Below are 11,728 nucleotides of genomic sequence, written 5' to 3' on the forward strand. Positions count from 1 at the left end.
AAGAATGAATTAAATGGGCAATGTATTAAATCATTTTAAAGGTATATTATTGACAAAATGGAAGACAGTCAGGCTTTATCATAGATGCCAAGATCATTATCTGTTTTCCTATTGATGGTGAATTGTTCTGTGCACCTGATGGGGAATTCATATCTTAAAACAGCAAACATTACCAGTGTGTTCTCAAGAGTTTTATGACTGGATAAAAGGTAAAATTAACTACTGTTAGTTTAACCTGAAACCTTAAATACCTTTAATCGAGTTTTGCATCTTTTAAATTTGACATAAAAAACTTGGTACATTTCAACATAAATCATTTATTTTAAATGTTTTAAACCAGTAATATTTTTTTTTAAACTGCAAAAGCATGTACAAAGAACAATCCACATAGAATGTTACATGAAAAAAACATCACTTTCAAAACAGATTAATAAAAATATAAACAAAAATAAATGTATTAATCAAATTACATTTATTATCAGTGATCGAAAATATTACTGTTACCTGGAGTAGAAATATGCACCTCTTTTTGCCATTTGATCTTGTATATTTTATTTGATACATTTAGATTGTACTGCTGTTACCCCAGCTGATGTCATATTTGTCTTGGACGAGTCTGGAAGTGTTGGACAGGATCAGTTCACTTTGTCCCTAGAAGCTATATCAGAGACCACAGACAAACTGGCCATTGGTGAAAATCTGATCCGTGTTGGAATGTCTATGTTTGGAGGGACTGGTACCTCTAGAACAGGGTTTGATTTGGATACCAGCTATGACAAACCTGTAATAAGTCAGAATATACTCCAGATAGCCTATAATAAACAAGGTTATACAGATATTGGTGATGCTTTAAGGTATGCCTGTGAAGACATGTTTGTTTCCAGTAAGGGAGACAGAGGAGATGTAAAGAACTATGTCGTGTTAATGACCGATGGTCAGTCTAACAGAGGGGTCACTCAAACAGGAGTGAATACCTGTAGAAATAATGGTGTCACAATCATAGCTGTAGGGATAGGGGATGGGATTAGCAGGACGGAGTTGTTATCTGTTGTACAGGATCCTAATCATTTCATCAATACAACTTACGTTGAGCTGTATGAAACTCTACCAGACATTGTTACAAAATCTATTGACTGTAGTGCAGGTAGGTCAAAGTTTGAACAAAGAAAGATCAATAATTTGCAAAGAATTTTGAAAGATAATTAAGATTATTTCTGAGAAATATTTTTCTATCAGTTTTATATGCCTATTAAAGTAAATGTTTGTAAAACTTATTTAAAAACATATTGTGTAAATTGTTAGGTATCATCAAAGAACACAATCATATAATTTTTTTTCTATTTCAGATATTTCATCTTTCATTTTTAATTGGTTACAACAAGCTGGTATGGAAGTTTTGGATGGAGTGAAAGAAGGTGGAAAACAACTGATACTAAAAAGACTTGGACTGTATGAATTTTTCAGTGGACCTACTTGTGACAAGGAGAGAAAACCCTTCACTCCAAATGTTGGGGGATGGAATAATGGTAATTTAAGTTTGATAAGATTATTAGAAGGCACCAAAAAGACATCCCCTGTTACATAAATCTCTTCAATATAAGGAAATGTGGGTATATGTCAATGAATTATAAAACAGCAATCAAGCTTCAAGGAACATTCAAAAGATTGTTTAATCTGGCTAATTGATATGTCCTATTAAACTTGAATAAAATACAAAATGTTTTTTCATAGTCAGTTCTTTAATCATGTATCTTAGTTTTTATCTATGAATGTTATATCCTCCCCTCCCACAACCTCAAAACAAAGAAGAAATAAAAATAAAAAAAGTTTCCTATGTAAAGGAAACTTTACCATGATGACTTGTCATACAATCTTTCCCTATAATAAATTAAAAATCCTGTTCAAAAACATACTTTTTAACTGGATTTTTGTGACAAAAATGTCGGTTATTGATTTGGGGATGTACTGCGGGCGGGCGGCAACCAAATGTTGTCCGTGCATTTACTCATGAACCGTTCATCCAAAGCTTTTAAAATTAAAATATGTTGGTACTGACAACAAAATGAAGGTCAAGTTCAAGAATGACGATTTTGACTTTTACCGTTCAGGAGTTATGGTTCTTGAAAGATTGAAAAATGGTGTTTCCAGTCGTGTCCGTGCATTTACTCATGAACTGTTCAACCAAAGCTTCCCAAATTTTAATATGTTGTTACTGATGACAAAATGGAGGTCAAGTTCAAGAATGACGATTTTGACTTTTACCGTTCAGGAGTTATGGTTCTTGAAAGATTGAAATATGGCGTTTCCAGTCGTGTCCGTGCATTTACTCATGAACTGTTAGATCAAAGCTTTTCAAATTTTAATATGTTATTACTGATGACAAAATGGAGGTCAAGTTCAATAATGTCGATTTAGATTTTAACCGTGCAGGAGTTATGGTTCTTGAAAGATAAAAAAATGGTGTTTCCATTCATGTTGTTGCATTTACTCATGAACCATTCGACCTAAGCTCTTTCAAATTTTAATATGTTGATACTGATGACAAAATGGTGGTCAAATTTGATATTGACGATTTTAACTTTCACTGTTCATCAGTTATGTTCTTGTGATATTACCAGGACACAAATAAATGTTAATAAATCCGGTTTGCTGTCTTTGTGACAGCCTCTTGTTAAATGTTGAAACTTGAAAACTTCAAAATCGTGACAGATCCATTTCATCATTATTTTTATATTGCAGAGTGTCCATTAGGAACATTAGGGATGCCAGAACTACCAGGCAACATGGCTTGCCATTTTAAAGACACATGTACTGGGATCGAATGCTGTATAGAAATTCCTGGTCTAGGTCTAACCTTGCATCCATTTATCATCATAGATCCATGTGAATATACCTTAAACTATGGTCTCAACACAATTAATGAAACTATCCAGCTTATTAATTATGAATGGGGTATGTATTATTTTTTATCAATTATGAATACAGTCGACTCTCGTTATGTCGAAGTCAGCCGGACCAGAAAAATATTTCGAGATACACGTAGTTCGACTCAAACAAACACCGGAAGTTCGACAATCTAAGGGACACAACTCTTGCTTAGCTTGGTAAAGCTAAAATAAATCCGGTGAATATGGCAAGGGGATCGATATTCTAGTATCAGATCGATGTATTTGTATGTCACAGTCTTTTATTATTATAATGACATTTTTTTTACTTATTCAATTAAAAAAAAATCCTATGACTTTTCCAAGAGCGTAATTTCCAATCGATAGTTTCGTTATTCAGGTCGGTTATAGCTGACAAAATTGTTTATTCTCGGAAACAAGAGATTTAAGAAAATTTTGATTTCTATTCATTTTGTTTTATCTCACTCTTTCTTTTCAAAAGAAAATATAACAAGATTAAAGACGCCATTTGAGCAGTTTTTAGGTGATCATCAACGGAAGCCATAATCCTCACTTTATACACACCCAAGCTCATTAGTGTAAATCACAAATTAATTGTTTTTGTAAACATTTTAAATACTTGTTCATGAACATTAACAATGTATCACTAATTATTTATAAAAATTCTATAAAAGATAATCTTAGGTAAACACTCATGGAAATAGCATGTCATAAATCAATAAGTGTTCAGTGACCGGAAATTTAATTACACGTGTATTGTCAGATTAACTCTTCAATCCATTTTAAAAATCCCGGAGGTCATGTTTTGACATATGTGTATTAGTTCGAGATAAAAAATGAATTTTGAATGCTTTTGTTAACCTTGGGACCGTAAATTTAGTTCGACTCAACCGAAATTTCGACTCATCCAATTGCGACTCATCAGGAGTCGAATTACATACTTTTGTATGGAATAAAGTTCGGGACCACGTGAAAACTTCGACTCATCCGAAATTTCGAGTCAACCGAGTTCGAGACGACGAGAGTTAACTGTATTAAGGTTATAGTGATATTTTATATTTTGATATTTTTTAGTATTTTATTACTCTGCTGTATCTAAGAGGTTTTTCTCTTTGAGAATGCCAATTGACCAACAATTTTTTTCAAGTCTCAGTTTGAACTCATTTTTTAAACAAGTACAAAAATGAAATATATCAATCTTTCTATTGAGATAATGGTACAGTTAATTCAGTTATGTCTAAAGTTGATGTGCTGTTGGTTTAGTTACGTTTGTGGCTACCACATTTCTTTGTTTGAAGAAAAATAATATGTTAATGGACCATTTTGTTGTTTGCCAAAGTCTACATACAAACAAACCTATAAAAAATGTGAACTTTGCTGCACATTTAAAGGAGTAGGGGCATTAAGGCCTGGTTTTGGCCCCAAGAAAATAAAATGTTTGATAACTTTTTCAAATTGGAACATAATCTTTAGAAATGCATAGGGTCAAGAAATATAAATGAAAAACATTAAGATTCTTATGTGATGACGTCACAATTACGTCATAGTATATACTGTTTTCACAAAAACGATAAAAATTCTGAATTTATGCAGTTTTCTATCTTTATTTCTGTTGTGGAAACATCGTGCGCAGCCAAGAAACAACAAAATAATTAAACTGAAGCTTTATCATTACTATTGACAAAATCTCACCAAATATAAAGTTGTTTCTTGGGTGCGCACATACTTTTCCAATCGAAAATATACTTAACAATTTGATGAAAAACAAGGAAAATCACAAAATTTTACAAAATATGCAAATTAAGGCATGATTTTTTGCCATGGTAACTTGTTTAATGTCCAAAATTATTTTGTTTTTCTGAATACCTTCTACCTGAGATACTTTTCAGTAATTTTAAAATATGTATGAAAACTTTTAAATTTGCAGTAATTTTTGGGCCAAAAAAGGGCCTTATTGCCCCTACTCCTTTGTGGTTCACCCACACAATCCTCAAACAAATTGTAAAAAATCTACATTATCATAATAGTGTTGAATGAATTATCTCGGTAGATATGCACTATCGTTCAATGAATATTAATGCATGAAATATAGCATATAAAATCAGATATAAAATGATGAGTTTAATAATTTTAGGAAAAACAGAAAAGATCAACCTTGCTGGTGGTGTTATACAATTACAGTAAGTGACATCTTAATAGATCATATGATATCAATATTTAACTTTATATTCCAGGGGTAATTATTCATTTCATATAAAAATAAAGATTATATCAGTCCACCCTTCCAGTTAAGATATTTATTTATTCAAGATCTAGGTCTTTAAGTAAGACTTGACAGGCATTTTAAATTTTGAAAATTTCAATTTTTGAACATTGCTTTATTTTATAGTCAATAGTGGATGCTTCTGTCACTTGAATGATTTATTAAATAAAAACCTCTGAACAAATGAACATGAAACTACAGATTACAAATTTGTTCATATTGTTTAAATTCAAATTTTTGTCAAACTGGTCAAAACCATCTTTAATTCATGATTCAGAGTCATAAAATCACTTATTATTACATGGCAGTTTTCATATAAAACATATAATCAATCCTAGGTTATGATATCAGACCGAGACCCAAAAGCCTGAGAGTTGATTTAGACCTATGTAATTTATGCACTTTGATGATTAGTTTTGATGTGAATGTTTTCTTTAGACTAGTCATTAAGAAGCCTGCTGGATTGAAAAAGTTTATAGTGTACCTGTCAGCCAAAGCTTGCTTTGAAAAAAGATGTGTTCCTGATGTCAAGATATTTGATGGAACAGAGATTCCCCAACCTATCTGTGATTTGTATGCTGATTATAGTTTTAAAGGTATGAATGATACCTGGTTAATATTTTGTATTTTGTCTGAAAAGTACTCAAAAACCTGAGTCTAGTATAATCATCACATTCTATAAGTTTTACGAAGGAGACAAGACGTTCAGTCAACTGAGTCTTCATTGTTTCCAATTTGTTATTCTTATTATAAATTACAGTCTCCTATGGACATATTATAATATACCCCTCTCAATCCATTTTCTGTCTGTGGATTGTAAACAGTTCACATATTACTCCAAATATAATTTATAGGGTTTCTTGTAAACTTTCTTTAATATAACAAATAATCTTTTTGGATAATGAATCAACTAGGAAAAATAGAATAGTGAAAAAATTCTATGGCAAATCTATTACAAATCTTATGTTATCTATTACAACAGAATAAACTAACTGGGATTGAAGAAGATTAACACCAGTGCATTTAGTGCATCAAAACTTCTAAACATCACAATTACGCCGTCATGATAGTTGAGAACTGATTATCTCAAATCAATTGGTTTCATTAACTTTATATTCTTCAGAGTTTTCATTGTCTGAATGGGCAGACCGTGTGGGAACAGATATAAAGAGCCAGTTGAAGACTGAGTTCCGTACACTTCTACTGGAACAGCTAGGACTCGATGTAATGTTGAAAAATCCATCATGTAACAGAAGTGATGATATGTATAGCCCAGCTGTAAATGGTTGGAATAATGGTGAGTCATAATTATGAGATTTGTTTATGTTGATGTATTTAAAAAGAGATATAGTCAATAATACTATAACATTCCTTCTATGAAATTCTGTACTCAGAGGAGATTAAAAAAGTAAGTCATTGTAGGGTTCTCCAAAATGGATTTATAGTTCTGCAGGAGAACCAAGATTATAGCAGCCTTAAATGTGTTATTAATCAGTCAATGAGGGATGCTGATTTTGTAAGTATAATGTTAAGGACTCTTTGCTGTAACATGGTGAGATAATTTTAATTTTTAGCTCAACTGATGCGAAGGGACCAAGTGAGCTTTTCTCATCACTTGCCATTTGTCGTCCATTGGCATCAGTCGTTATAGTCTGTCATAGTTAACTTTTACAAAAATCTTCTCTGAAACTACTGAGACAAATTTTACCAAACTTGGCCATGATGATCATTAGGGTATCTAGCTTTAAAAATGTGTCAAATGACCCTGCCTGCCAACCAACATGGCCAATGACATGGCTAAAAATGGAACATAGGGGTTAAATACAGTTTTTACTTTTATCTCTGAAACTTAAGCATTTAGAGCAAATCTGACAGGTTAAAAATGTTCATCAGGATTGATAGTCATTTTTTTATATTAAAAAGTTTAGACTAATCAGAAAACCTGTTGTTAGGATGCTGCCCCTGGGTTGGTAATTTGAAGGAAATTTTATAGTTTTTGGTTATTATCTTGAATATAATTATAGATAGAGATAAACTTTTAACAGCAATAGTGTCCAGCTTTGTCAGGCCGGTCTCCTGTTATATACCTGATTATTGTTAAAGATATTCAACAAAGCTCCACCCAATTTGTCAATTCCTGTCTCCTGTTAAATACCTCATAATTGTTATTTTCAGAATGTCCAGCCATGTCTCCTTCTGATTTGTCAGGCCCAGTCTCCTGTTATATACCTGATTATTGTACTGGAATTGATTGCTGTCTTGACTTTGATTACCTGGATTTACACCTGAATTTCTACCTGTATATTGACACTTGTAATTATGTAATCAGAGGTGGAATAGAAAAATTTACCTTTGAATATCAGCTTCTGGACTACCAATGGGGTAAGTCTTGCTCTTTATAGTTTACTGACTAAATTTTTGTAACTTTAATATTGCAAGTAATTATCCTACTATAATATATTTTTTTTATTTCTGAATTCAGAGAGCAGATTTTGCTCTACAGTAATTATAATATACATGTCTGTCTGACAGAATTCTTCTGATTTTACCTTAATCACATGCATCATTGTTAATGTAAAGTTATTGTTTTTCAGATTATATACTACTTTCTTAAACTTTTCTTTTAAAACAGGTGAAGTAAAGGAAGAAAAATTAGTAGAAATAATCAGAATAAAGTAAGTATTGTCAAAATTAAGATAGATATGTTTCACTTCCTTTTATTGATTTTTAATTGTTTATAGGCTTGCTGCATTATTAAAGATCTTTATTTTTTGTAAAAGAAGGTGAGTACCATTTATAATGTCTTAGTTGCTGATTTAATGAAAACTTGTTTGGTAAATCAGACTCTTTTTTTTTTTGCTTCTTTTTGCAGTAATTCCTTTACAACTTCAATTTTATTACCTTTTTCATCTTAAATTTTGTTTTGAATTGATAAAATGATAGATGTTGACCACATAGTCTTTCTTAGCCAGGCTTTTGCCTGTGTTGCAAAAGTTAAAAGATAAGTATCTGTTGTAGAATTATGCCCCTTTATGGTATAGAACCACTAATTTAGGCCCGGTCGGAAAGAACATACAAGAAAGTAGTACATATTTTAAACAAAGTAGTTCCTACGCATAGCTGTATCTTTGTCAAAAGCGGGTATATTTGGTTAATTGTGGTATCAAATGAAAGCTTGGGGACTTGGGATCACTGTAGAACCCTTGTTGAAATATTTATTAAAATAATAAAGAAGTGTATGAAATTTTGATAGAAGAGCACACTTGACCTATTGTTCAGATCAGATGTTCCTGTTTTTGTACTATCAAACTTCAGGGAACCAGTACGCTCTAATATGCAATTAAAGATATGTTGATTTTTGTAGCACAAGTCAGGATAAGGTACAGTTTTGACATGAAATAACTGCCACAAAGTTTTTCATTAATGCACTAAAGTTTTAAAGTTTATCTCGTGCAAATCTTATGAAACTCTATGCATAATTAGAAAAGTGAAAAAATAAAAATTAAATACAAAAATAAGGGGACATAAAAATATCCAATGATTATATCAGCAATGTTTGAAATTAATTGAAGCTCAGCAATTTTTAAAGGATTTATGGAAAATTGCATTGGAAGGGCTCTCAGGCCCTCATTTCTTGTAGGATTGTTATGAAATTTGTTTCAAATGTCGATATCAGTAATGTCGCGTAAATCAGTAACAATAAAATTTTAATACAATTATCTCCCTTTCAAATCTAATTTATATTGAACATTGCATTTCAAGCACTCTCTGACCTACCTTTCTTGACAGATTATTATTAAATTGATAATATCAGCAAGGTCTTGAATGTTTTGAAATGTAAGGTGAGATAAATTATTCTTATACAAGTTATGACCTTTGGAAATGCCTACAATTCTGGTAGGATATTTATGAAAAAGTTTAAAAAGAACAAATAAAATATAGGGAGTAATTGCCCTTTGACATAAAAAATGTGTTACTGTTTGTGGACACTTTAATGTCTAATTAACGCTTGCAGTTTGAACATTCTACAATCATATTCATATGTCTTCTTTAAACCACATTATTGCAGGTATAAAATAGAAAGACTAGAAGAACAAAAGAAACTGATAATAGATGCTGAGTTGAAGATTTGTTTGGAGAAAGAAGACTGTAGTACTACAGTTAAACTATTTGATCAACAGCTCGTTTCTCAACCTCTTTGCGACATGGAGATGACTGGGCAACTGCTAGGTATGATTATTTAGCAACTATCCTATATTAATTGTATCAAGATAGGTTTAATATACTGGGAATTAAGCAGGCCAAACATTTTTTTTCCCATTTTTTTAAAAATTAGGATACCAAGGTGTGGTTTTAATAGTTTTTAATGGGCAATTTTTTTCTGAATTGGACAATTTTGGGATAATTTGCTTGTTTGTATTCTTACCGCTTGGTATGAAAGCCTGAAAAGCTTATTTCTATGTCAATATTGCTCCAAACTAATTCTTCTTACACTCAAAAGGTCAATGTTTATATTATTTGTTAAGATTTCAAAAAGTTAATATGGACTGTTAACCTACTTTTTGTTAAGTAATTTTAAAAGAAAAGAAGAGATGTTCATAGCATTAATATTAATAAATGGAGCTATGTAATAAATATGAATGAAGCAGTGCCTTAACAACCCAGGACATTGAACTTGAATTTCATAGAATACATTTTAACTTCCAGATATATCATTTACTGACTGGGTAAAGAAGACAGGAGAAAACATTGGCAATACTTTAACCAGTGCTGTAGCTAATAAATTACTGGATGAATTAGGTCTTACTAAGTTCATGAACTCAGTCCCATGTGATAGATATGCAGGAATATTTGCTGACTCTGAAAATGGCTGGAATAGTAAAGGTAGGATTCTTGTGGTATTTGAAGATTGTACAAAGATTAGTAGATGTGAGTTCTGGTAAAAGATATTTTTTTGTTTTTTACTTAATTTCTGTTTGCTAGCTTTTATCAATATGATTCCATAATATGCTATAAACCTCAGACTTACACACATTGCTTATTGAAGTGCAAATATATTTAAGTGTATGTTCAGTGACATTTGAATCTCAACGAACTATATTAACCCTTAACATGCGGGGCCGTAATATTACGGTCCGACTAAAAACACTTATTTTGCTCCAATGGTGCTCCATACATTATAAATGTACATTGTACCATTTATTGTGAATTGTATGCATGTTTCCTCAATCTTAAACTATTTATTGTTATGTTTCTCAGTTTTGATGTTCATTTTGAGCTCAAATAGGAACTTTGAATTTTAAAATCGTACAAAAAAACATTTCACAGAGAGGTGGGCTCCCCTTTGAGGTCTGACAAACCAAGTTGTGAGGCCTAAAATATTTACAAGTAGTGTGAACCGGAGGGCATATAAATGCTGATCATATTTATTATTTAAATAGGCATAGGCAACAATTATTTCCTGTTGCAGGTCCAAATAAAGTAAAAAATCGGAGTAAAAAGAATACAAATTTCAGATTTTTGGTGCAAATGACCTTCTTTAAACTGGTCTACCCAGCACAGTTACACTCCAACCTAACAACTGTTGTGATTAATGTGTTCACTTGGATCCACTCTACATACAGACTACAGTTGGATGCATCTATTAGCATCCCTCAGTCTTCTTGGTCGAGAAAAAGAATGAAAAAAACTCAAAATTTACACTTTTTTCACATGAGGACAAATTTTGGGGCAAATCTGATATACATTTTCTAGCCATAAATAGATAGGACTGGTACTGATAAGGAAAACCTTTACATTTTTTTATATATTGGCCCTATTTATTTTTTCAGACTGTCCATTGGCAGTTAACCTGCCTCCAATAGAAACCTCAATGACTTGTTACATTCCCAGTTATTGTACAGGAATCAACTGTTGTATAGAGGTGGATCAGATCGGTAAAACTTTTAATGTCTATGCTCTGTTAGATGGCTGCAATTGGAGGCTTACTTTGGGTATTGAAAGAAGAAAAATTGATATTTCTCTGCTAGATTATAGTTCGGGTAAGAATTTGATTATAATACCATAAATGTAAAATTTATCTATATTGTTATGTTTTACTTTTAATATTTGAGTGGTACTTAATATCAGGTAAAAAGAACTAAGATTCATTATTTCTGAAGATTGAAAGCTTTTGATTTTGAATTAATCATATTTTTTTTTAGAGATAATAAATAATCTTAAGTCATCCTTGGACTGGTTCCATCTAGCAGTAAAACCCATCTTGAATAGGGGCATTCCTTTGGTCATGCAAGATGTATACAACTATGTAGATTAGGAATATATTGGGACATTCTATCGTATGCCTTGTATGGAGAAGGTCATATTATAGAGTACTTTTAAAAATACTTTTAAAAATACTCTGATTTTAAGGTAACATTGAATATAATTCTTTATTACAGTCCAAATATATCACATTGATTACAATATTCATTATTTATGTATATTTTTAGGTGAAACTAAAATTTTTACACTGATGGATATAATTTACCTGGAGTAAGTACACCAATAACTAGTGTTT

General features: G+C 31.5%; 1 protein-coding gene across 1 annotated transcript; it reads left to right on the forward strand.

Moving 5' to 3' along the window:
• The first annotated feature begins 146 nt into the window (after window positions 1-146).
• Window positions 147-11,485, forward strand: LOC139504755 (uncharacterized). Its single transcript, XM_071294737.1, has 13 exons — window positions 147-209; window positions 569-1,144; window positions 1,347-1,526; window positions 2,740-2,952; window positions 5,041-5,086; window positions 5,608-5,765; window positions 6,293-6,466; window positions 7,345-7,551; window positions 7,802-7,844; window positions 9,239-9,399; window positions 9,877-10,053; window positions 11,001-11,210; window positions 11,373-11,485. The coding sequence occupies exons 2-13, from the start codon at window positions 715-717 to the stop codon at window positions 11,483-11,485; spliced, it is 2,112 nt and encodes a 703-aa protein (XP_071150838.1). The 5' UTR covers window positions 147-209; window positions 569-714.
• The last annotated feature ends 243 nt before the right edge of the window (window positions 11,486-11,728 follow it).

The sequence above is a fragment of the Mytilus edulis genome, unplaced genomic scaffold (genome assembly GCF_963676685.1).
Source record: "Mytilus edulis unplaced genomic scaffold, xbMytEdul2.2 SCAFFOLD_797, whole genome shotgun sequence".
NCBI lineage: Eukaryota > Metazoa > Mollusca > Bivalvia > Mytilida > Mytilidae > Mytilus > Mytilus edulis.

Bases quoted from the DNA above. Each gene is read 5' to 3' on its own strand.
- LOC139504755 (XM_071294737.1), top strand. From the start codon at position 715: ATGTCTATGTTTGGAGGGACTGGTACCTCTAGAACAGGGTTTGATTTG. The intron at 5,766-6,292 runs GTATGAATGATA...TATATTCTTCAG, and splicing joins TGCTGATTATAGTTTTAAAG to AGTTTTCATTGTCTGAATGG. The intron at 11,211-11,372 runs GTAAGAATTTGA...ATTTTTTTTTAG, and splicing joins TCTGCTAGATTATAGTTCGG to AGATAATAAATAATCTTAAG.